Source organism: Ochotona princeps, chromosome 7 (assembly GCF_030435755.1).
Source record: "Ochotona princeps isolate mOchPri1 chromosome 7, mOchPri1.hap1, whole genome shotgun sequence".
Lineage (NCBI taxonomy): Eukaryota > Metazoa > Chordata > Mammalia > Lagomorpha > Ochotonidae > Ochotona > Ochotona princeps.
This window is the reverse complement of record NC_080838.1, coordinates 66,475,050-66,500,750: the sequence shown is the minus strand read 5'-3', so window position 1 is coordinate 66,500,750 and position 25,701 is coordinate 66,475,050. Positions and strand designations below refer to the sequence as shown.

The 25,701-nt window shown below is 50.8% G+C and overlaps 1 protein-coding gene across 3 annotated transcripts in view; it reads left to right on the top strand.

Annotated features, from left to right (window-relative positions):
* SHROOM3 (shroom family member 3) overlaps positions 1 to 25,701 on the top strand; it is a 319,221-nt gene that overhangs the window by 286,263 nt on the left and 7,257 nt on the right. For all 3 annotated transcript variants that reach the window (XM_004596223.2, XM_058667188.1, XM_058667187.1), the window contains 4 exons: positions 1,604 to 1,735; positions 10,801 to 13,999; positions 20,857 to 20,930; positions 23,950 to 24,882. In XM_004596223.2, coding sequence (XP_004596280.2) covers positions 1,604 to 1,735; positions 10,801 to 13,999; positions 20,857 to 20,930; positions 23,950 to 24,882 — 4,338 coding nt within the window. The remainder of the gene's footprint in view (positions 1 to 1,603; positions 1,736 to 10,800; positions 14,000 to 20,856; positions 20,931 to 23,949; positions 24,883 to 25,701) is intronic.

Here is a 25,701-nt window from a genome sequence, read left to right as displayed (position 1 = left end):
CTGATTAAAATGAAGCCAGCTCAGCCTCTTTGATTAATCTCATCACCGTTTAGATTTGAATTTATTAATTTATTTGAAACAGACGAGGATTGCCAGGGATTTATCTGCTGGGTCACTCCCCAGGTGCCTGTGAGGACGAGGGTTGGGCCAGACCACAGCTGGTAGCTGGGGCTACAGCTGGGCTCTCCCATGTGGGTGGCATGGTGCCCACGGGAGCCATCCCCTGCTGCCTCCCAGGATGCACTCTAGCAGCAGGTTGGGATCCAGAGCAGAGCCAGCTCAGAAACCGATACGGGATACAGCTGTCCCCAGTGGCGCCTTGGCCACTCCTCCAAACACCCACCCCCTCCACTTTCTCAGATGAGCAAAGACAGGGAGGGAAAGTGACTCATACTCACAGTCACATACAGCAATAAAAAGATGAGGGCAAGAACTCCAGGCTCCTGGCCCCTTGCCTTGTATTGTTCTAATATGTTTAACAAATAAAATTTGATTGGCCAATTTTTCATTTATATGACGAAAGGTTTCCCCCCCCTCAACAGAAAGGGGATGTGTGGGTTTTGAGCCCCAATGCCAAGTACAATGAGTTGGGTAACTTACTGCTACTGCCTTCATCATTTCAGAGTGGCTTCCTGGATCCCATAAAAGTATTTCTAAGCTCTAGAACTACTCCCTCCGGTCTCCCAATTCACGGCTATGTATCATGAGAGGCCCAATAGCTCATCTCCCTCTTTGGCCAAAAATGAATCCGCCTTGCGGTCTGAAGGACACCCACGTTTTCTCTTTGGCTTCATCAGTTCTTTGTATTTTGAGGGCCGGATGCTAAAAGTTGAAGTCAGCGTCTTGCAAAATAAGAAACTCTTTTAGGGAGCATCTTGTTCTCTAGACGGTGTGGACCCAAGGGCTGTTAGCACCGAGGTGCCTGCTGACTCGGACGTGGTTTCTTAAGATCTCTTTTATTAATTTGAAAAGTGGAGCTGCTTTGGAGAGACAGGAAGAGGCACATATATAGAGATCTTCCGTCCACTGATCCACTCCCCAAGCGGGGTCCAGGCCAAAGTCAGGGATCCGGAGCTTCATCCGGGTCTCCATTATGGGTGTAGGGGCCATCTTCCTCATTTTCCCAGGCACAGGGAGCTGGATCAGAAATGGAACAGTCAGGACATGAACTGGCACCCATACAAGATGCCTGCATTGCAGGTGGCAGCTTAACATTCTATGCCACAATGCTGGCCCCTTGCTGTGCACTGTATGAAGGATGTCCAGAAACCAAGAATACTCCATGCATTTTAAGTATGAGAAAACATAAAATGTTGATGTGTCAGAAGTCTAGGTGAGGATTACGCAGGAGTCTTTATATGACTTTGCACATTTCTATCAAAGTCTGGGATTATGTTAGCCTAAGAAGTGAAATACTAATAAAGCAGATAGCAGTCATGATGAGTGAGAGAACGAGGCAAGAGAATCTTCTGTCTTGTGTTTACGTGGTTGCTTTTTGGTCTCAGGGCATGTGGCAGTCTGGGCTCCCAAGTCCACCAGCGAGGAGAGACTGAGCTGTGGGCCATGCTAATGCGAGGGGCCTCCCTTTCCTGTGTTTCTGCAGGCGCAGTGAACCTGCAGGCCGACCCCACTCGTGGCACATGACCAAATCTGGGGAGACCCTCGCCGATGCCAGCATGATGCAGGTATCTCAGGGCACGATCGGCACTCCTTGGCACCAAAGCTACCATTCCAGGTGAGTTGCTGGAGTAGTCTTTGTTTTGGGAACACTGGCTTATACTTACCCCAAGTCTCAGAGTGCTCCATGCTACTTTGGTCATCCTCTTAAAAGGCATCCTATTCCAGGCTGGTCGACATGAAGGGGCACCGGGGTGATTCTGAATGCTGGTGCTCGTTATGGGTATCTGTGGGCTCTGCCAGTTCTCCAGCATCTCCTGGTTACACATGATACCACTGCATTAGGAAGGCAAACGGGCTTCTTCCGTGGGTGCTTAAACGTGCCTTCTCTTTAGTCAGAATTGCATCTGGTTTTTATCAGAATAGTCTAATTTAAGCATCTGAACTCTCCACTTGATTTTCCAGCTTAGTTCCAGCCCCACAGCAGCCCCAAACATTGAAGACTGCTCAGCGTGTCCATTATGTTCTGTCATCTTTCACACATGCATCTCTAAGACCCCACTTTATAGAACAGGAAATATGTGACAAAGATGAATTTGTTAAAAGTCAAATGACTGACTGGGGCCCGAGTGGAGACAAAGTGAGGCTGGGTTTCAAAAACTGTTGCATGGAACCACTAGGCTGTTCTTCCTCTGCCTTTTTTTTTTTTAAGATTTAATTTATTTTTATTGGAAAGTCATATGTACACAGAGGAGGAGAGACAGAGAGGAAGAGCTTCCGTCTGTTGATTCACTTCCCAAGTGGCCACAACGGCTGGAGCTGAGCTGAACCGAAGCCAGGAGCCTCTTCTGGGTCTCCCACACGGATGCAGGGTTCCATGGCTTTGGCTGTCCTCCACTGCTTTCCCAGGCCACATGCAGGGAGCTGGATGGGAAGCGGGGCTGCTGGGATACGAACCAGCGCCCATAAGGGATCCTGGCACATACAAGGCGAGGACTTTAGCCACTAGGCTACTGCGTGGGACCCCTTCCTCTGCTTTTGCAGTCACTGTTACGGGAGCCGAGGTTTGGTTAGGAAAAAAGCTATGGTGGGTGTGATGGAACAAGGGATTGATCACAGGGTTGAGGCCTGAGACAATGGAGAGGAGCTAGAGAAAAGAAGTATTTCTGTGCAGTGGCTCCCCCTCTCTGTATCTGGAGGGAGCCAGACGCTGTGGCTTTTCAGTTCCGGGAAATGCTTGTGTAACGGTATCAGAAGGGAGCTGGGAAGGCAAGAGGGCATCGTCTCAAACTCCCGCAGACAGCTGAGATGCAAGAGCAAGTGTGTGCGTGTGCACCAGGGTGCGGGTGGGGTGGCTTCTAGAAAGCCCAAACTCAGCCCTGAGTACTCCTGTCTGGTCAAGTCACAGACCAAATTCCAGGCCTCTCACAGGGGAGAGTCTTAGGGAATTGAGCAGATAAACACTCCCAACACATCAGGGTTGGCCTGGGGCCACAGGAAGAGAACATTTCCTGCTTGTCCTCCAGGTTGTACTTGATCTTCTCCTTTACCCACATCCTCCCAGTCTCCCTGGAAGGATTAGTTCTCACCCTCTGCACAAAGCGGGTCTGAAGGCACCCTACTGTTGCTTCATGGGATGGAGGTGTTAGGGTCTTTAGAAGGCCAGATGTGGGGAACCTAAGGGTTTGGCAAAAGGCTGGCCCAGTGGAAGTTCTCTCTTGCTTCTGGGTTTGATGCTGAACCGGCACACTTTGTGAACTTGAGCAAATCATTGAGCCTCTTTGGTCTTGGCTGCTTTTTCTATAAAATGAAGTTAGTAGCACCTATGCTATTGGATCATTTAAGGAATTAAGTGAAATATGTGATTCCTGGTATATAGGAAGCACTCAGTTGATGGTTGCCACAGTAACTGGAGGAGGGCCAAGCCTGCTTCCAGCCTGGTCTCAGGCTACAACCAGGAAGGACAGAATTCTGGCATGCCCCTCAGGCAACGGGGTCACTTGGATACAAACTAATAGTCCCCACCAAATAAGGGCAGTAGCAGCCCTGTTCCAGCTTCCGTGTTAAGGGGGAGTTTAAAACTCCCTCTCACCCCTCTTCCTGGCTTTTCTTCCTCTGTATCTCTTTCCTTCACGCCTTTCTCCTATATGGGGAAGGGAAGCTAATGTGTTCCTTCTTGGTGGTCGGTGAATCTAACATCGGTAAATCACAGCTAATTATAGTAATCAGCCTAAAGCCAAAGAGGCATGGTGAAACTCTGTGAGGAACTTGAAGGTTTACGGCATGGATGCACATACTTAGAACATATATAGCACGTACTTAGCACATACTTAGAACATACAAGTGTGTTGTTTACCCTGAGCAATACTGTCTGTTGGAGCCTCCTACCCTCTCACCTTCTTACAGAACCCTCCATCTGAAGTCATACTGGGTCTTAAAAAATGCACTGCTCTACAGAGGAAGACTAGTGTGACCCTGCCACTCCCATGGCAGCAGTGGAATTGGAGCCCAAATAAAATATGTCAAGACTCCATTTCCCCCACTCTCTTCTTCCTCCCCATGGCAGCGTCCAGGGAGGCTGAGGCTGGTGATGTGGCCCTGGCTGGTTCTGTGTTCTGCCAGTCTCCTCCCGTCGGCACAAGGGCAGTGCATGGGAAGAAAGGAGGAGGAGAAGGCTCAGCTTACCTGCGGCGCCCGTCCCCAGGGCTGCTCGTGTGCGTTCACTCCTGCCCAGCACACAGCACCTAAGCTGTGGAGCACGCAGCTCTGGCAGGGGGCTTCACCTCAACTCAAAAGTTCTCCCCCTGGGTTTACTCTGTTGGCCTCTGCCCCTGGAGAGACACCCCCGGGGTGTTCTCAGGAGCACAGTGGCATAGTGTGCCTGACTCATTAGCTGGTACCTCTCGGACAGCCTTAGTTTAGCTCAGGAGACCCAGTCTCTGTCCTGAATTTTGAGGAACTGTCGGGAAGAAGCAGGGACATGAGGGAACAGGAGCAGTGCAGAGGGACAGAATGACGTGAGGAGGACACACAAGTACAGAGAGGCAAGGATGTTAACTTCAAGTGTCTGCAAGCCAAGCTGGACTTGGGAGTTCCACAGAAACCTCATTTCAGCTGCTTCCTCTCGGACCCTGTCCGTCTTTCCCTGGCCTACAGAAATCTCACAGAATGGTACTAAGCTGTCTTTTATTTTCAAATTTTAAAAACATTTAAAAGGGAGAGGGAGAGAATCATCCATTTGCTGGTTAACTCCCCAGATGCCTCCCAACAGTCCAGGCTGATCCATGAAGCCAGGCATCCACAACTCCAGGAGTCTCTCCTGTGGATGGCGAGAGGCAGGGTGCGCACTGGCAGGATGCTGGAATCTGGAGTTCATCCATGGTTCTGGCACAAGTACTGTGATCCTGGATGTTGGCATCCCAAGAGGTGTCTCACCTGCTGTGCCAAACATCTACCTCTCCAGTACTTTACAAGAGACCTTGAAAAATCATGTAGCCCAGTCCCATCAGGAGGCTGAAATAAAGTATAACATCCCAGAGGGCTCACTCTTTCGGTGTCTGCCGTCTGCCTCTCTCTGGCTCTCCAATAAATACATTAAAAAAAAAAAGGAAAAGAAATTGGGGGAGTTGGCATCATGTCATTGCATGTTGAGCCACTACATGCAACGCACTGGCATCCATCTGGTCACCAGTTTGACTCCCAGCTGCTTCATTTCCAGTCCAGCTCCCTGCTAAAGCACCTGAGAAAGCTTAGCAGAAGATAGACCCGGTACATGGATCCCCACTACCTGTGTGGGAAACCAGGAAGCAGCTCCTCGCTATGGCCTGGCTAGCCTTATCCATTGCAGACACATGAGTAACTAGCAGATGTAGGATCTCTTTCGGTATACCTCCCTCTTTCAAAGAAGTAAAGAGAGATTTTTAAAAAATTATGGAAAAATACTTTATTGAAAATAAAAAATTTTGAATGGGCCTTTACCCTAGAAGTTAAATGCTTGCATCCCAATTAGAATCACTGGGTCAGTAACCCAGCTGTGGTTCCTAACGCCAGCTTGCTGCTAATGCTAGTGCAGACCCTGAGGGCCAACACGTGATGGCTCAAGCCACTGGATTCCTGCCACCCCTGAGGAAGGCAGAAATTAGTTCTCTGGCCTCTGGCCTAGGCCACCCTTGGTCACTGAGGTCATCAGGGAAGTGAACCAGCAGATGAGAGCTCAGTCTCTGAAATAGATTTATTTTTAAAGAGAAAATACTTACATACTAGTTCTTACTCATCTTCAATCATTCATTCACTTAATAAACATGTATGAGTATCCACTGTCTCATGATTTCTGATTATGGGGAATACAGTGGTGAACCAGATGTTTAAAAAACCTTAGCCTACAATTACTTGTTTCTCAGTATATGTTCTGTGGGATGATCTATATTTGACACTCCTTGGAAAAAGTTTCTAGGTTTTTTTTTTTTTTTTTTTTAATTGGAAAGGCAGATATACAGAGAGGAGGAGAGACAGAGAGGAAGATCTTCTGTCCAAAGGTTCACTCCCCAAGCGGCCACATCGGCTGGAGCTGAGCCAATCTGAAGCCAGGAGCCTGGAGCTCTTCCAGGTCTCCCACATGGGTGCAGTGTTCCAAGGCTTTGGGCCGTCCTCGACTGCTTTCCCAGGCCACAAACAGGGAGCTGGATGGAAAGTGGGGCCGCCAGGATTAGAACCAGCACCCATATGGGATCCTGGCGCATGCAAGGCGAGGACTTTAACCATTACGCTATCGTGCTGAGCCCGAAGTTTCTAGGTTTAAGTAAGTTTGGAAAACATGCTTAGTATAATTCCCATTTAGAACAGCACATGAACAAGTTTATTTTCATAGTCTTGTAATTAAGTAAAATTGTTTGACTTATTTTAGCGCAACATTTTCCAAATGTACTTGATTATCCAAGGAATTACCATTTTGTGACTATAAGAAATATATTGAATATTTATTATACTCTGTGGTATGTTATAGGTATTTAAATCTATTTTGCACGTACAACTAATGATAAGAGTGGATGTGTCTACCACTGGATGAACATTTTGTAATAGGCACATCCGTCCTTCCTAGGAAGCCTCCTTCCTGAGACCAAAGGGAGATAATAGAGCATCACGTGGTGCTAAGAGCTGTGAGGAAAGTAGAGGATGAGGAAGTAAGGATAGCCGAGATGCTATTTAGTTCGTCCCAGAAGTGCTCTTAGAAACAGAGATTGGAATAAAGGAAAGGAGTGAGTCGGGGAACCGCATTCCAGTAGCAGGAACTGCAGGTAAGAGGCCTTCAGGCCCTGAGGTGGGCAGTCTGAGTTCCAGTGAGTAAGCCATCATGCTGGAGTGCAGAGAGCCCGCAGAATGAGAAGAGGCAGACGGGAACGCAGCAAGGCCGAGGCAAGAGCGCTGCCGGCATGGTTGGTAAGGCTGTTCTTTTGGGGTTTGGACCCATCACAGGATTGCAAACCCTTGTCCCAGGCTGCTCCTGCTCATCCTTGCAGGAGCCGTCTTGGAAGCAGGAATGGTGGAGGCCATCCAAATGAGTGTGTTCAGATAGAGATGTCAAGGGTGATTGCAGGGCCCGTGTTCCCTTGGCAGCTTGAGAATGGGTGCTGCAAGGGGCACAGCCTCTGCCTGAGCAGGAAGGTGGGCACCACACATAGGCCTCACGTATTTTCTAGCTGAAGTTTGCTACAGGAAGGAACTTGCTAGAACCCTACTGGCTGGAGATACGTGATAATTGTATCTACCTCTAGGTTCATCTATATTTTGAGATATGTTCGTGATAGTATTTTGCCACTCCATAAAGAGGCTGTAGGTTACTCATCAGCTTTTCCTCACTTTGCTGGTTCTCTGTGTGTTCCTTGGTTAGGCTTTAATTATCTTTTCAGAAAGAGACTGTTGAAATTCTCAACATTTGGGAGGATTAAACAGTGTCTGTTACCAACACTGCCCTTACAGGATCAACGGCCTTCATTGCCCCTGGAAGTCCTGGCTCTGACTCTCCCGTTAAAGGGACCAAAGGAAGCAATGGGGTAATCTGTGATTATCCTCAACCAGGCTGCTTCATGCTTTCCTAACACAGCCTTCTTCAGTTAGAGGGGACCTGGGTGTTGGGGTTTGTGGCGAGGATGGGAAAGTCTGGCCATGATGTGTGCATCACTCTTGAGTCTCCATCCACTTTCCTTTTAGTTATGCCTTTCCCTCCCAAAGCAGGATGGCTCCTGCTGGTAAGCTGACTTCTGCTTGAGGACATTTATATTGTGGAGGTGAGCTGCTACAGATGTGGCCCTTTCCCTAAATTCCAGGACTAGTTTTGACTTGGGAATCTGGCCCTTCTAGTCTCTTGACAGGAGACAGTTCATCCATATGTGTCCAACAGGGTATCACATTTACTTACATGAGACCTAGAAACATCCTAGCTGCAACGAGTACTGCTTAAATGCCTATCCAGTTAAAAATGGAAAATCTTAAGTAAGAACTCTTAGTAATCTACCCTCTTTAGAGAAAAGTGAGTCATAAACATTTGATGTATGTAGTTTCCTGTTTTTGAACCACTTATTCCTCCCAATATAGCCTCCCCATAAAAAGTACTTCATTGATGGAATTAAAATATAAGTTTATTTGGGGGCAAAAATTATTTGGAGATCCATAAATGGTTTGTTCTCTAATATACACTTTCCATGAACTTTCTGAAGTATCTTAATATGTCCACATACATACACACATTTTTTCCCCAAAGGCCTTATGTTTTACAACAGCTTTAAGTTCACAGTAAAACTGAAATACATATATGTATTCCGCCATCACCAGCATTCACCCTGGAAGCAGGTCATGACTGATGAACAGTGTTAACACAGCATTAGCACAGGGCTCACTGTTGGGGTTGCAGGCTGTGGGATTGGGAAATTTTATAATGACTTATCCACCATTGTCCTCTTCATAATAACAGTTTCCCTGTGCCTTCCCATCTCCCAAATCTCTACCACTTGTCATCTCTCCCTGATCTTCTGTCTCCATTGTTCAGCCTTTTCTATAGTATCATACAGCTTTATTCAGGTAAGCTCCTTCTACTTAGTAACAGGCATTTCTGAGTTTCCTCCCTGACTTCTCATGGTCTCAAAAATAGCTTTCTTTAATGTGATGACTATTTTCATTGTTTGGATATACTGTAGTTTACCCATTCAGCTCCCGAAGAATGTCCTGAGTGCTTCCAAGTTCTGGCAGTTATGAATAAAACTGCTGTAAACATCCATGTACAGGCTTTTGTGTGGTGTGTGTGGACCTAAGTTTTCAATTTCTTTGGCCAGTGATCACTGGATTGTATGGTGAGAGTTTGGTTGTTCCACAGTGGCTGTGCTACTCTGCCTGTCCACCAACAAGGAATGAGAGTTCCCACGGCTACCATGCTCACCATCCTTTAGTGTCGTCACTGTTGTGAGTTGTGGCCATTCTAATAGGGTGTATAATGGCATATTTTTATTGGAAAGGCTGATTTACAGAGAGAAGGAGAGACAGAAAGATCTTCAATCCACTGGTTCACTCTCCTAATGGCTGCAATGGCTGGAGCTGAGTCCATCCAGAGCCAGGAGCCAGAAGCTTCCAGGTTTTCCCATGTGGATGAAGGATCCTAAGCACTTGGGCTAGCTTCCACTGCTTTCCCCTGCCATAAGCAGGGAGCTGGATGGGAAGTGGAACATCTGAACACAAACCAGTGCCCATATGGATGCTGGTACCAGAGGCAGAGAATTAGCCTGTTATACCACTGTGCCAGCTCCATATCATTATTATTGCAAATGATGCAGAGTATGTTTTGTTGTCCTTGTTTTATATCTGTGTATCTTTGGTGATAAAGTGTCTGTTGAGGTCTTTGACCTTTTTTTTTTTTTTTTAAAACCAGGCTGATTGCTTAGCTGTTGAGTTTTTAAATGATAATTAGTTTGAAAGGCAGTAAGTTACAGAGAGAAAGAAGACAAAGATTATCTTTCATCTGCTAGTATACTTCCCCAATGGAAGGGGCTGGACCAGGCTGAAGCCAGGAGCCAGGAGCTTCATCCTGGTCTCCCTAATGAGTAGCAGGGGCCCAAGCACTTGAGCCATTTTCTTCTTCTTTCCCAGGTACATTAGCAGGAAGATGGGCTGGAAGTGGAACAATTGAAACTTAAACTGTTGCCCATAATGGGCAGCAGCTTAAACGTACGGTGCTACAATGCCAGTCCCCAATGCTGAGATTTAAGAGTTCTTTGCTGAAGTATATTTTGGATTAATGGTTAAAAAACTAACAGTAAATAATTTTGTTTTGAGGCACCTTTCTGGAGTATACCACACCAGGATTGAGAATATTCTTTCTCCCACCTGCTGTACCACCTGCCCCTGCAGGTTCTGGAATTTGCTCAGAGGAGCTCGTTACTGAGGTCCCACCCTCCTCCATGGACAGGAGGCTTGGCTTGGACTTTGGGAAGTTGTCCAGTGTTGATGAATTCCCAGGTCCCTACAAGCCTCCTCTGATTAAGACTGCTTCCAAGGCTTCCCCCATCCCTGCCTCACTTGTCCTAAATCTCATTTCTCTATCATTCAGCTTTGTGTTTAGCTTCCTCGCCACAAACAAATTGTCTCCAGTACAGTGGAGATTCCAGGAGGACTGCCAGAGGGTAGCCTTCTATTCCATAAAAAGGAAAGATATTAACTAAAAACGTATCCATGCACACACAGTCTCCCTCGTCCATCGCGTGCCTCTTCTCTTACTAAGCCCTTCTCCTCCTCTGCATAGATAGCCCAGTTGACACAAACATCACTCTTTTCCCTTGCCCCCTCTTTCTTCCCTCTCCCACCACTCTCATTCCTGCAGAATGTCAGGTCCAGCGCATAGCGCATCACACTGCTATGCCTGCTGCCAGTGGTCACATGGCCTCCTCCATGCTCCTGGTCCTTTGCTTGGCAGGCCTGGGTGATTAATTAGAGGCACGCTTGGGCTGTAGTGTCAGGAAGTTACTCCTAGCGATGACACACTGGGAAGCTGAGCAAGGCCCAAATATGGCCCTTTTTACCCACCCTTCCCAAACCCAAACATCATTCTGAGAGTGCATTTATAAGCTGGTCCTGTGCCTGGAAGCCTGCTCACACAGTCCACTCCAGCGGGGCTGACTGCCTGGTCTTGCTTTCTTCCAGCTCCTCGACAAGCGACCTCTCCACCTACGAGCATGCATATCTGAGGCGGAGCCCTGACCATTGCAGCTCCCAGGGCAGCATGGAGAGCCTGGAGCCTAGTGCCGGCTACCCGGCCTGCCATCTCCTCTCCCCGGCCAAGTCCACCAGCAGCATTGACCAGCTTGGCCACCTGCACAGCAAGAGAGACTCTGCTTACAGCTCCTTCTCCACCAGCTCCAGCATCCTGGAGTACCCGCCCCCTGGCATCTCTGGCCGAGAGCGTTCCAGCTCCATGGACATGACCTCTGCACGAGCTGGCCTGCTGGAAGGGATGAAGCAGGCAGACATTCGCTACGTCAAGACCGTCTATGACACCCGGCGGGGAGTCTCCGCCGAGTACGAGGTGAACTCTTCGGCCCTGCTGCACCCGGGTCGGCAGACTGTGGATAGCCAGGGCTATGAGAAATGGCACAGTGCTCCTCGGGGCAAGGGAGCGCCTCTTCCATCCTGGAGCCAGCAGTGTCCCAGCTCCTTGGAGACTGCTGCCTCCGTGGACAACCTGCCTCTGAAAACAGGGGCACCCCTGCCGCCCACTCGGAGTGACAGCTATGCGGCCTTTCGGCAGCGCGAGCGGCCAGGCTCCTGGTCCAGCCTTGAGCAGAAGCGTTTCTGCCGGCCTCAGCCCGGCTTGGGCTCCCTGAAGGAGGCATTAGGAGAGGACCAGCTGCACACAGTGCTGGAGAAAAGTCCCGAGGACAGTCCCCCCGCGGTGCCCAGGCACCATTATGGTCAGAAGGCGCAGCCCGGCCAGCCACTGCTACCCAGTGGCATCTACCCGGTACCTTCCTTGGAGCCACACTTCGCTCAGGTGCCCCAGCCTCCCGCCAGCAGCAACGGCATGCTCTACCCTGTGCTGGCCAAGGAGACAGCACACACAGCGTCCCAGGGTGGGGGCGGCAGGGTGGCCTCCTTTGATGAGAACGGGAACCAAAACGGGGCCAACAGGGCCGCAGTGACCTTCTACCAGGCCACCGAACATGATCTGCCCTCTTCCATGGAGAGGAAATCTGAAACCACAGCCAAAGGTGTCCCCTACAGAGTCCATTTCTCTTCAGTGCCTGAAAACACCGAGGACACCTCCTGGAAGAGACATATCGCCCCTTACCAAGGCAACAGCGAGAGAAAGGGTCCCCACGGCTACCCGCCGTGTTCTAATCCCCACAGCCTCCAGTGCCCTGTGGCTCCAGTACAGCCGGTGGGTGAGGACAGGCCACCGTCCAGACCCTCAGAGCCCTGGGAAGGTGACTTCCAGGAGGATCACAATGCCAACTTCCGGCGCAGGCCAGACAGAGAAAACCTAGGCCAGGGCCTGACGACCAACTTTGGCAAAACCAAGTCAGCCTTCTCATCTCTCCAGAACATTCCTGACAGTCTCAGAAAGCAAAGCAGCCTGGATCTCGCAGGGGGAGCCCAGGGAGGTACCCAGGGGGGCAGGCTCACCTGTGGTGGCAATGCCCTGCTGGAAGACTCTGGAAAGAGGGCCCTTCCTGAGCACAGGGGCCCCCTGGACAGGTCGGTGTGCTACCCACGACCCGAGGGGAGAACCAGCGCCTCCTCCTCCTTCCACAGTTCAGACCTCACACTGGAAGACCTGCCGAGTCCACCGCACCAGGAAGCTTTTGGCCTGGGCCGCAGGCGGCTCAGCTCCAGCAGCGCCTCGGCTTTGCAGGGCCTTCAGTACGGGAGGCCCCACTGCTCAGTGCTGGAAAAAGTGTCTCAGATCGAGCAGCGAGAGCTGGGCAATCAGAGAACCCCGAATGTGACCAGTTCTGGCCAGCACTACCGGCCCAACAAGACGGTCCCAGGATCTTCTGCGAGTGATCCAGAGGAACCAAAACCCGATCTCCGCTTCTCCGAGTCGGCCGAGGCACTGCGTAACGGGGAGCTACGTTTCGGGAATGGGGAGCCCAGGCTGGAAGAGGGCTCCTGGCCACCGGGCAGCCAGCAGCCGAGGAGGGGCAGTGCGGGTGGCCGAGGGCTTGAGCTGCGAGCACCAGGACCCTCTAGGCCGGACGCCCGACTGCTCCGCAGCCAGAGCTCCTATCAGCTCTTCAGCGAGGAGGAAGAGGAGGCCTCCTGGCGGGAGGCGCAGCCCAGCACGCCCGAGTCGCCACCGCTGGATGCCCCTTTCACCCGCGCCTACCGCAACAGCATCAAGGACGCACAGTCTCGCGTTCTGGGAGCCACTTCCTTCCGGCGCCGTGACCTCGAGCCCGGGGCGCCGGGAGCGTCCAGGCCCTGGCGGCCACGGCCGGCCTCGGCCCACGTGGGCCTGAAGAGCCCCGAGGCGCCGGCGCCCTCCGCCACTGCTTCCGCCTCCTCCCCGCACACGCCACGCGAACGCCACAGCGTGAGCCCAGCTGACGGCGCTGATGCACCCCGGGCCGTGCCCACCGCTGCTGCAGCCTCAAGGAGAGCGGGCCGCCGGCGCCTCACCCCCGAGCAAAAGAAGCGCTCCTACTCGGAGCCAGAGAAGATGAATGAGGTGGGCGTCTGTGAGGAGGCCGAGCCAGCGCCCATGGGCCCTTCCAGGCAGGAGCCGCGCTTCGCCGAGAGCACCGTGGCCGACCGGCGCCGTGTCTTTGAGCGCGACGGCAGGGCCTGCTCGACGCTCAGCCTGTCCGGGCCCGAGCTGAAACAGTTCCAGCAGAGCGCCCTGGCCGATTACATCCAGCGCAAGACTGGCCGAAGGCCCTCCTCGGCCGCGACCGGCGGCCCCCAGGAGCCCACGCCGCTGCGGGAGCGCGCCCAGAGCGTCTACCTCGCACCAGGGCCCGCTGTGCACGACAGCCCGGGGCTGGGCTCGGCCACCAGCCTGAGCTCGCTGCGGGAACCCGCCCCGCATCCCCGCAGGGAGGCCTCCGAGCTGCCACAGGGCCCGCGAGATCGCAGCAGCTCCTTCGCAGGCAGTCGCCTCCTCGTGGAACGGCGACGCGTGGAACCCCCAACCCCGAGGGAGCTGCTGAGTGGAGTTCGTGGTGCACCGAGGGGCGCCCAGTGGTTGGACGAGACCCCTGGAGGACCTTCTTCCTGGGGAGCCATGGCCAGCAGGGCTGGAAAGTCGGTGTCAGCTGAGGATCTGCTAGAGCGCTCAGATGTCCTGGCCGCCCCGGTCCACATGAGGTCCCGGTCGTCTCCCACAGGGGACCACAAACGCCAGGTATGTGCGGCTGCAGGTCCTGCCCTAGGACTGCCCTGGAAGCCAGTTCTCCTTTCCCCTTTTCACTTAAACCCAGAAAAGTTGCATTTGTTTCATTAGGTGATTTCCTTCCCAGTTAGGAAAAGTTAGAGGGATTAACCACCACGACCCATCTTCATTTTTCTTTTTGGCACAGAAATTTGTTTTAAAGAGTTCAGCTTTGTACCCTCTGATCTGCAAAATAGCTGGAACTGTTGGCATGGGTAGTTACTGGCTGTTGAGTTCCTGGCCTTCATTCACTCTAAGTGTACACCCGGCCTCTTGCAGCCAGGCACGTTATCCGTATCTAAACCTAACCTCCAGGCTCCTCGTGTGCACATCCTGCGGAGGCAGGAACGTCAGACTTCAAAACCCCACATCAAAGAATTTTCTGATTAAAAATTCAAACTCTGATCACGATGAAGTGTTGTGCCCCCCAGGAGCCTGGTGACTTCCCCAGTTCTTAGGTCATCCACAGCCTGCCTGGTGGCTCTCTTCCTGCCGGTGAAGATTCTAGAAGCGTAGGGTGTGTGTTAGCACAAGGGAGCAAGAACAGTTCCGGGCGTCCTTTAGCCCTGGTCGGGTTCTGTGATTTCCCCTGCAGAGGCAGCATGTGAAAATCGTGGGGCTAATGGGTGAAGGAAATTCAAAGGGAGCAACTAGGGTCCTGCTTCTCTGGGATCCGCAGGTGAGCTCCCTCCACTGCAGCTGGGCGTGCTGGGGAGGTGGTGAGACAGCCTGCCAGGGGAGGAGAAGCAGTTTGTTAGAAGCTTTTATCAGATATGCTTATGATAAGGCGGTGGGATTTGAAGCTGGCAGGAGGGGATGGGCAGGATGCTGCAGGAGGTTAGGGGGGTTTGGGGGAGAGGAGAAGGCCTTGTGTGAAGGAAACCAGGCCAATTCAGCAGTCACGCACCCCTACAGTTTCCTCAGCTGCTTGAAATGGTGTTTCCTTAGTATAAACCCACACAAGGAAATCTGTAGAGCCGATTGCCTAAGTCTCCTGGAACCATTTCCCTCTCTCCAGAGCGAAGAATGGATCTCATTCCCACCACTTACCCTACCGTCAAAATCACCCACAAAAATCCCTGTGTCCAGCATGTGTTTTCAGTCTGATGAATGCCCATAACTTCCTATGTAGAAATCCAAGCAATGTTTCCTTTTCTCTCCCCTGCCCTAAAGAAAAGTGAAGTTTTGCCACGAGACGGAAGCCAAACTGTCTCCCCATTAGGTGACATTACACCGTCTTGGGGAATTGGTTGGAAGAGCATGAATGTTGCCTTCTGCCCCAGAATATTTCTCAGGCCATGCCAGTTGGGAACTAGAGCTAAAACTTAGACACTATAGAGAAGTGAAGAGAGTCTTCGAAATCCCAATGAGTGCTTTATATTGTTTTAAAGGCATATTTATTTATCTGAAAGAACATTAGAGAGATTGGTTTTCTGTCTATTCCCCGAATGGCCCCACAGCCAAGTGTGAGCCAGCAACTGCAGTTGGGTCCTCATCCATCTTCACTACTTTCCCAGGTGCATACAGGGAGTTGGACTGGAAGCAGAGTAGCTGGGACTCAAACCTGTGCTCTAAGTGTTGCCGGTGTGATGAGGCACCACAATGCCAGCCCCTAACACTTTATTATTATTATTATTATTAGATTTATTTATATTGGAAAGGCAGATTTATAGAGAGAAGGAGAGACAGAAAGATCATCCATCCACTGGTTCACTCCCAAAGTGGCCACAACAGCTGGAGCTGGACTGATCCGAAGCCAGGAGCCTGGAGCTTCCTCCAGGTCTCCCATAGGTGCAGGGTCCCAAGGCTTTGGGCCATCCTTCACTGCTTTCCCAGGCCACAAGTAGGGAGCTGGATGGAAGCAGAGCAGCCAGGACATGAATTGGCACCCACATGGGATCCTGGTACGCGCAGGGCAAGGACTTCAGCCACGAGGCTACTACACCATGCCCAACACTTCATAGTATTAAAAACATCTTAGAAAGGCAACTGAATACAGAACAATACTTAGGCACCCCTTTAATAAAGTGAATAGTACCATGTTTAAGCCTTATTTAATTTAGGCATTATGAAGTTCCAAGGGGGAGATATTTCAAACTGAAAGTGATTCTTTTCAACAAATGCAAGTGATTTGCTTCCAACAAGTTCTACAAATTGCTGCTCAGCTCAAGCCAGGGTTGTGGTCCTGAGCTTCTCTCTGCTACCCAGCAATCAGACCCAGCCTGACTGCAGAGATAGCCAAGAGAGCCAGCTGATGGGGACCCTTACTGCCCCCGAAAGCAAGATGCCCCTGGCATTGGGTTCCTCTGTGTACGGCAGTTCGGCAGTTCGTCATCCAGCCTGATACAGTGACTGCAGAAGGCTGCCATGTGAAGTGAGTGGAGCTGCAGACCTGCTCAGTCAGCAAGATGGGGTCTCTCCAAAACACACAGCCTGCCGTGTTCTCTCCTTAAATCCCTGGGAAAGATCCCGTGGCGTGACAGTAGATGTTAGACACTCTTGCCTGCTCCCATGCACTTTTGTGAGTCCTTGGGAAACCTAGAAGGTGAGCATCAGAAACATACCCAGACATGTCTGCCCTTTTCATTGTACAGTGGTACTTCAGAAAACCACAGGGTCAGGGCAGTAACAGATAAGTTTATTCAGGTTATTTGTTTATTTAAGTAATTCATGTCCTTCACAAACTTTCTCAAGACCCCTTGTAAATCTAGTAAGAACGCCTGTTGGAGAAATGAGAGTCTTGGTGGAATTTCCTTCTTCCAGGGCTGAGCCACAGGTGTTCCTGGTTCTCCGAGTGTTAGGGACCCTCCTTTCTGTTGTGTGGCACACTGGCCGTGCGATGGGGACCAATGCTCACTCTAGGCAGAGGCAGTTCTGTTGCACCGTGCATGCAACTGTCATGTTGGAATAGGCTTTATTCCACGGGATGCAGCTTGTATGAGGTTCTGAGCCACTTACAACAAATACCCCGTTCAAGTTTAAGCAAAAATGAGGGAATCAACTTTCAGAAAATGGAACGTAATAGTAGCCAGCAGCAACCACATGTTTACTGTAGGGCAGTCATTGTTCCAAGAGTTTTACAAGAATAAAAGGAATCCTCACATCTGGCAGTATTTCAGCAGTACACGAGAAGGAACCAAATTTACCCAAGCAGCGGGGAGCTCTGTTGAGTCACTGTGTCGCACTCTTTCGTTTGAATGTAAAGAGATTGAGGCAGGGAGGGAGGCCAGGGGTAAATGTGTTAGATTTGCAAATACAGCCAACCAACTGACTTCAGTTTAATGTTTGTTGCTTGTTTTTACTTTCATTTAAATCACCTAAGATTTAATGGATTTGTAATTACTTTCACTGGATAGAGTGTTGTCTTTTTTTTGGTTACAAGGATATTAGGCTTTCTTAACTCAGAACCCAAGCCGTGGGGATTGGAAACTTCAGGTTTACAATTTTAAACATGCTAAGAACTTTTGTATTTCTGAGTCAGTCTGAGGTATTTTAACAAAAATTAATACTTACCGAATTGGTATAATTCCGTGCCTGGCATTTCTCCCTTAGCCACTGTTTCTCCAGTTGTGGTAAGTGCTTTACACTTTGTAACAGTTGGTGAAAAGTCAAATCTTTGGCAGTGAATTCAAGGGTACTTCAGAAAGTTTTGTGGAATAAAATGAAACAAAGATTTAGTTTGGTGCAAAAACTTTGAAATATATGAACACAAAGGATCTTCAGAAAGTTAAAGGAGATGAATTTTTGAAAAAAATTATGCATGCCCAAACCCAAATAGGAAAATGCAAGCATTTAGATAAATTCTCCTTGGGTTTCTGTTAGGTTGAAAGGCATTTTCTTTCTATGCCAATGGTAATTTGATTGACAGGAGATTTAGAGAATTTCCTCAATAGCCTATTAGTGGATCTACCTTCCTTTGCTTTAAGCACATTCACACAAATATATCAATTTAGCCTTGGCATTCCAGGGGCCAAAATGTCTGAATATGGGAGTTAGATTGCTTCTCACAGTGGAGTGCAAAGGATGTAATGTAATAGGATGTGAAAATATATTTAGACTTTATTGCATTAGCTGCTCAAATGGGGCTTGGGCTTTTCCAATTAATGATAGTGAAATGGCCCATTCATGTGAACTGGAGGCAGGGGTGGTGGTGAAAGACTCTCAAAGGACCATAATGTTTTGTGGAGTGCAGGAATTCGTGTTCACTGTGGGGTGACGCTGCGGTGAGTCAGGACACACAGGATTCATTTTCCTCACAGCGTATCCAAGTTTGGTTGCTCCCTGTGCCTCCACCAGGCAGTGCACTGCAATGCATGGGGAGATCTCATGCCTCAAAGAGATTGTATCTCAACTCCTGTAGCTTCTGCTCTTGTTTAGTGGTGGGCAAGAGTTTCACGTCTGTGAACCACGGTTATTACCCCCTTGCCCTTGTTACAGAGATTCAGTGACAGAAAAAAAGATCAAGTGCCTTACATTTCAGGCACATGATTTGTGGGTTGTGAGGTTCCTGGCGCAGTGTTGGCACCCCTTGAAGACCATGTGGGGACTGCTGTAGTTACGAACGATATTCAGGAATCTGCCGTCTTCTACCCACTGCTTACCCAGACTCCCAAACGGTCAGATGGAGCTCTTCCATCTTGTTCACTCTCCAGGCGCCCACAACAAGCAGAACTCAGCCGAGCTGAAGTCAGGAGCCCAGAGGAGCTCATTCTGTCTTGCGTGTGGATGCCAGTTAGCTTTTGGGTAGGGTACATGGTAAATTATTAAGTTAAGGTTAGAGTTTGGACAGGTTTGTGGATTTATTTCTGTTTTCTACCTGTCTCCTGGCAATGAATTATGGAGAGTTGGCTGTGTTATCAACACTTTGATTAGCAGCATCCTGGAGCTGATTACCTGGGCCAAATGTAACACCCCAAAACACCAACCTGCACCCTTTTAAGGACACCAAGATTTACCCTTATTTAAAACAAAAACCAAAAACTATGCCCTGAAAAGTATCCAGAGTTGGTTAACTCACATATGGATTTTTCGTAGAGAGAATTTACTCCAGTCTGATCACCAGCCAGATTCATGTCTTCGCCAATTGTTTTTTTTATTCAAAAATTTTTTTAAGTTCTTTTAATTTATTTTTTTTCACAGTCTTGACATAATTAGAGTAAAAAGGTTCAAGCACTACAGGAAGATGGGCAAGACAATTAGTTCCATATTGTTTCCTTAATATATCTGATGTAAAAGGGGATTTTAAGGGAGAAGCCCCACCCAGTCTCCCACCCACCCCAGGTCCCAGATGTGGAGCATGCTCCGAGGGTCTTGCTCAAGTGGTTTTGATAGTTCAACAGTTCTGAAATGCTGCCACTTGCACCACTCCAAAGCACGATGAGGTCGTTGGAGAATCCACTGATTGACATAGTCCATCTTAGAGTCTCGGTTTGCCCAGTATTTTCATTGCCAACATATAGCTGAGGTGGTTGATTGACTTGTTTTGTCCTCTGTCTTTTGATGGTTAGGGTTCTGAGTCCGGAAGCTCAGTTGGGGGGATCCCCAAAGAAACTTTGTCTGAGGTGTTCCCAGACCAGATTCTTGTATGCACTAGCAAGCACAGGGCCCGGCACAGTCCATTGCCCCGATCAGCTGGAGATTGCAGTTGCTGGGTTGGTTCTGTTTCCATCCCTGTCTTCCACTGGAACCAGTGGGTGTTTGCAGTCCAGCCTGGTTCTGCCCAGCACATACTCGGCCCTCACATCAACCAGTGGGAGCTGCAGCCTAGTCGGAGTGACCCACAATAACCCCCACCAGGCCCGCCCCCTACCCTGGTTTGCCAGTATGTGTGGCAGACTAGTCCAGTCTGTCCCACATCCCCTTATGCTCTCGTACATGTCACTGGGTATTAAAGCTTAGTTCCATCTAACCAACTCAACTATCCAGCCTTCACGGATGTTGTTGGGTGTCTGTCTAGCCACCCTAGCCCCTGTCCTAGTTTTCGTGCCCTCCCGTGGGGGGTGGTAACACAAGAGGGAGGAGCCCACTATTTCCCTCCCAGGTCACTCCCTCTCCCAGATTATGCATTCTCCAGGTGGTTCTGTGGTTTAACTTTTTTTTTTTCTATAATATATATTTTCTTAAAAAACCGAGTGTAGTTCTGTGGTGGAGGCAGAGGGGGAGCTGGAGGCACTGTGGTTTAACTTGACAGAACTAGCCCCTAGTGCCAGCTTCTGCCAGCTGATGCTGTGGCTAAGCCAAAACAACCCTCACCCATTCTAATTGTAGATTGCACTAGTAGGAATAATCAGCCCAGCCTGGTTTTTCCCTGATCTGGGCCACATGAGGCACACAGGTGTTGTAGCCCTGCCTAGTCTGGTCTACCCCCATCCCAGCTCACGCTCTCCAGTGGGAGTAGCTGTCCAGCAAGGCATGTCTTTGCCAATTGTAACTTGAACCTTTTGAAATTTTTGACAAACTCGATAGGCTGTCCCTCTTATCATCTCCCCTATTTCCCTCTTGCATTTTCACACTCTTGGGGACTGGCATTCGCTGTTCTTCCTCTGTCATATTTGAGGAACCTCAGTTGTTTTGAACTCGGGATGATTGCCCTTGGACTTGTTTTGTTCAGGAAACATCCTTGTTAGAGGATACACCTGATGAGACAGACTGGGCTATCTAACTCAGACAGCCACTGTCGACCTTGGTGGGGAAGTTTACTCACCTGCTGCCTTGGTGCCTGGTGGTGGGTCATAGTCAATACATGTTCCTTCTCCTCCCTGACTCCACCCCGTGGTAGTTCAAGCATGTGTTCCTGGGTAATAATGCTGTGCCTTTCTTTCTGTTTTAAGGATGTGCTTCTGGGGGAAGACGGTAGCTTCAGTATGGGGAAGGACCCCCATCCCCTGGCTGGTCCTGGGTCCAGGTACGTGTGCGTGTGTTTGCCCGTGAGAGCTGCTCAGCCGCTCCTTCTGCGTGCCCAGAAGTGAGGCATGACGAGAGAGTGTCGTGTACTGCCTTTGCGTTCATTCCTTTGTCATTCATAAACTCCTTTGTCTAACAGTGATTATCGTTCTTGATGTGTTCTGTGTGTGTGCTCTCGGAGGGAGGGTTGGCTTCAGCATATTTAAAACTGCTGTGTTGGACGTTTGTGCAGTGCCTGGGGTGTTTCTTGGGATTCCTACAGCCCATACCAGATCAGAGGTCTGGTTCAGGTCCTAACCCTTCTACTTAGAGCCAGTTCCCTGCTAGTACACTCCCGGGGAGGCAGCAGATCATTGCCCTGCTAACGTATAACTGAGTAGCAGCCAAGAGAGCTTAAGTATTGGGTTCTTTCCTAACTGGCTCCCAAATCTTCCACCGCCCACTGTGTTTGAGACCTGAATTGGGATCCTGGCTCCTGATGTGGTCCTGGCTTAGCCCTCACCATTGTGGGCATTTGCGGAGTGAAACAGAGGATGGGAATTCATTCTAAGTCCCCCTCCCTGCCGTCTCTGCCTCTTTGCAAGTGGAAGGGTGTCTTGTCATATGATAGTTACAACACGGTTAAACCTTGAGAACATCCTCCTAAATGAAACAAACCAGGCACAAAAAGGAAAAAGCTACACGAATCCGCTGAGTCCTGAAATTCACAGAAGCAGGAGTAGAGTGGTGCGTCCTGGCACTGGGGCATGGGAGCTGTCATTTATTCGGTGTAATTTTCTGATCAGCAGAGTGGAGTTGTTCTGCAGATCCTACTCACAAGATGAACATAAACACTGCTGAGCTGTATATTTTAAAAAATGACTAAGAAAAAAAATTTTAAATGTGTATATTTGAAAGTCAGTTACATAGAAATTGATGTTCCATTTGCTGATTCACTCCCCTCAAAAGGCTGCAGTGGCTGGGCTTGGGCCAGGTAGAAGCCAGGCTGCAGGATCCATCTGGGCGATCCAGGTGGGATCAGGAACCCAAGTGCTTGGACATCTTCTGCTGTTTCCCAAGCACATTAACAAGGGGCTGGGTCAGAAGCAGAGCAGCCAGGACTAACCTGCACTCCTGTGAGATAATAATGCTGGAATTGGCTGTACCACACCTCCAGCTCTGGAAATTTTTACAGTTGTTGCTTTTGTTTTGTTTTACAACAATTTTAAAAAACCTTAAACAAAGATGAAAATGTTGACTGTGCAAATGAGGGGCAATGGGGAGCCCCTCATGCCCTCTTATAAAAAGGGTCTAAGGAAAAATCTGTTGTTTCAGAAAGCAGTCACCATTTACAGACTTATTTTTTAACTCAAAAGAAGCAATTTTCTTGTGGTCCATCCAAACCAAGGACAAACACAAATAAAAGCATCACATTAGCATTTAGTGGGCCACATCTTCAAAGGACAAGTGTACTGTTACTTTACTGTGTGCCTTAGTGACACTCATTTTTTTTTTACAGTGTCATTTTTTAAATTAACTTCATTTTATTTGAAAGGCAGAGAGTCGGGTGAGGGATTGAGAGAGAGAAAAAGAGATTTCCAGTTAGCTGTTTCACTCTCCAAATGCCTGAACAAGCCAGGGCTGAGCTGGGCCAAAGCTAGGAATCTAGGATTGGGTTCAGGTCTCCTGTGTGGATGGCAGGGATCCAGCTCCTTGAGCCAGCACCAGCCACCACCCACTGCCTCCTGGCAGCTACATGAACGGGAAGCTGGAATGGAGAGCAGGACCAGGACTGCAACCCAGTTAAAGATGCAAGGGTCCCAATTGGTTCCTTGACCCCTGAGCCCACCATCCACTCTCACCTCCCCTTCACAAAGCCGCTCCATGTAAACCTCCCCCTTATTAAGTCATTACACACCTGATTCCAGTTGACTTAGTTCCCAGCTAGAGGGTGCTCAGCTTAAACAGCTCCTGTCTTGCAGGAGACGTGGGCTGTTCTGTGCTTGGCTGCCTAGGCACTCTGTGCCTGCCAGGTGCTGGGGATCCTAAAACGAGGAAGGCGGGGCAGTAGAGAGCACCCCGCTCCCAAGGACGTGCTGCATCTGGGCAGCCTGTGGGCCTTAGGAACCGACCCGTGAGGAGAGGTGGTTGGTAGGGAGACAGTGTACAGGGATCTGTTGGGAAGGCAGACGCAGGCCCGGTGCGCACTCCTCCCAAGGCAGAAGGCGATTGGGTCAGCACGGGGTTTTCCGTTCCTGGTGCCATCTCATCCTCCTTGCATGTGGCAAGACTCTAAATGTGGCTGTGAGGTGGGACCAGTCACAGCAGCCTGCGAGAGTCAGATCTATGGAAAGAAAAGTGCCACCTGCCCCAGGTGGACTGGGAAATTGGCAGTGTGTGTGTGTATGGAGGGGTTGTGTGCTCAAGTCAGCTCTCACCTAGATGGTGGGAGTGCCGCGGGCCACTTGCCGAGCTCTGTTCTCTGTTCTCTGTGTCCTGTGTCCAGGGACAGCCGCGTTCGGTCCGTGCTCAGACACAAGCACGGCTCCGGGTTTTCCTTGCAGGCTGACCCGCCCTCTGGGAGCTACATGTCCTTTTTGGCTTGTCCCTCTCCTCCTCTTCTCCAGGGGGAACTTACTGCTGACCAGCTCCTTCTGAGACTCCCTCTTAGTTTTCATGTCAATGAACTGAAAACACAAGAGGCCCAGCCCTCAAGTGCCCAGGGAGGGAGTGACCAAACAGCCCAGGTCTCTCTCCTGCCCAGCTGCCGTCAGCTGTAGGATGTGGGAGAAAGCTGTGGGTAAGACCCCAGCATCAGGTACACACATTTTCCCAACAGAACCAGCCAATGGGCAGCGGAAGGCTGGGTCTCTTCCCCAGGGCCAGGGGCTGCTTGCTTGGTTTGCCCCAGCATTGAGAGCAGGCACCCCACAGAAGGCAGTGTGGGCCTCTCACACCTCGGTCCTTCCTCCCTTTCGCTGCCTGCCTGTGTAACAAACCCTGGCTGCCAGGTTGACCCTCTCGGCTCTTTGCTTTTCCAGGTCACTCGGTTGTACCAGCAGAGGTGGAGAAGATAGGTCATCACGCATCCATCAGCTTACTCCACGCTGGACCGATCCAGGCTGCAAAACCAACATTCTTTCCATTGGGCCCAGTGAATGTCCCGCAGCCAGAGACCAGCAGAGGCAGGGTGGCAAAGGGCCCTGCCCCAGGCCACCATCCACAGCTGTGCCCGGGCCCCTTCTCGACCCCCGGGAGAACCCACCAATGCCACATGGCTCCCCTCAGCCTGCCCCGCTGCCTTTGGCTTCCTGCTCCCAGCTTGCCCCTGACCAGCAGGCTGGAAGGGACGGGCTAGCAGGACGGCAGCCCTTTCCAGTTAGCACCTCTGCTGCGGCAGCCCTCAGGGGTGATGGTGAGACTGTGAGCCGGCCTCCGAGCCCCAGGGGCCCTGCACCCAGCAGCCCAGAGCCCGGGGAGGAAGAGGGCCTAAGGAGGAGGGTGTCACAGGCCCAGCGACCCCTGGCAGCTCGGGGACGGTGGGTGTCCACAGGCCTGGAGGACAGCCTTCCCGGAGGGTCCTGCACCCCTGAGAATGTGGACCCAAAGCCCTGTTGGAAGCAGCGAGCTCCCCCGAGCTCCTGCAGCACTTCCGAGCCATCCTCGCCACTGGGGGTGCCCAGCTTCCCTGGGAGGATCTCGCTGCGGATCTCCGAGTCCACGTTGCAGGCATCCCCGCCGCCCCAGGACAATGACAGCGATGACGTGTTTGTAAAGGACTCGCACCCCAAGGCCACATCCAGCCCCATGTTTGAAGATCTGCCTCCGCCCCCACCTCCTCCACTGAGCCAGGAACGCCCTGCCGACAGCATGGAGGACTTCCCTCTACCGCCTCCACCACCACCACCGCCGCAGGCTGCCCCCCCAGTGCCCCTGGAAAGCAGGGATGGCAACAGCGAGGGGTCCCACCCTGGGTGAGTGGCAGCTGCCTGGCTGCGCAGCCGTGGTTCCTTGCTGTGGCTGCTGATGCTGCCACAGGCCAGGGCGTCTCCATAAACAGGCGTCTTTGGGCTCAGGACCCCAGAGCTGCAAAGGGGCGGCTCATGCTCTGGAGGTGGTGGTGGGGAACCCATGGCAAGAGACGGGGCACCTGCATGTGTGCCTCGAGCCGCTGGCCACAGCTGGTCTTCCCACCAAGGTGCAGGCATGAGGGCACCACCCACTCACCTCCTAGGGACCCATCTCTGGCACGCCAGCTGATGCTATGCACCCTCCTGATGCCCCCCAGTGTGGTTCGGCTGCAACTAAGTGTGGACAGGGGGTGCGTTCCAGCCACAGCCCTAGTCAAGAGGAGCCCACAGGCTCCAAGAGGCCTTGTGTGTGTTTTTCTAAATATCTTTTTCTTAGAATACACACTCAGCTCCTAAGATGCTAGAACTACCTCCTCTGTTCTCCTGGAGCAGGCCTCACCTCTGTGCTTATTGGGAGCCAGGGCAGTGAGAGTGGCAGCCCAAATCCCCCAGACTCATTTCCTGTCCCTGAAGGTGAGAGGGCGAGGGGAGAGAAAGGACCATCCCTCTTGCTGAGCCCCGAGTGAAGAAGCAAGACAAAGGAAGGGGGCAGAGGGAAGACAAAAAAGACCGTCTTGTTGTAGATGGAGCTGATCTTGGAAAATGCGGCTTCCATCTGAATGTGGTGTGGGCTTCCTGCCACTGAGCCCCCAAATTAAGGCTTACGTACCCGGATACCGCTCATGTTAGTCGTACGTATGCACACGTGCACACAAGTGTGCA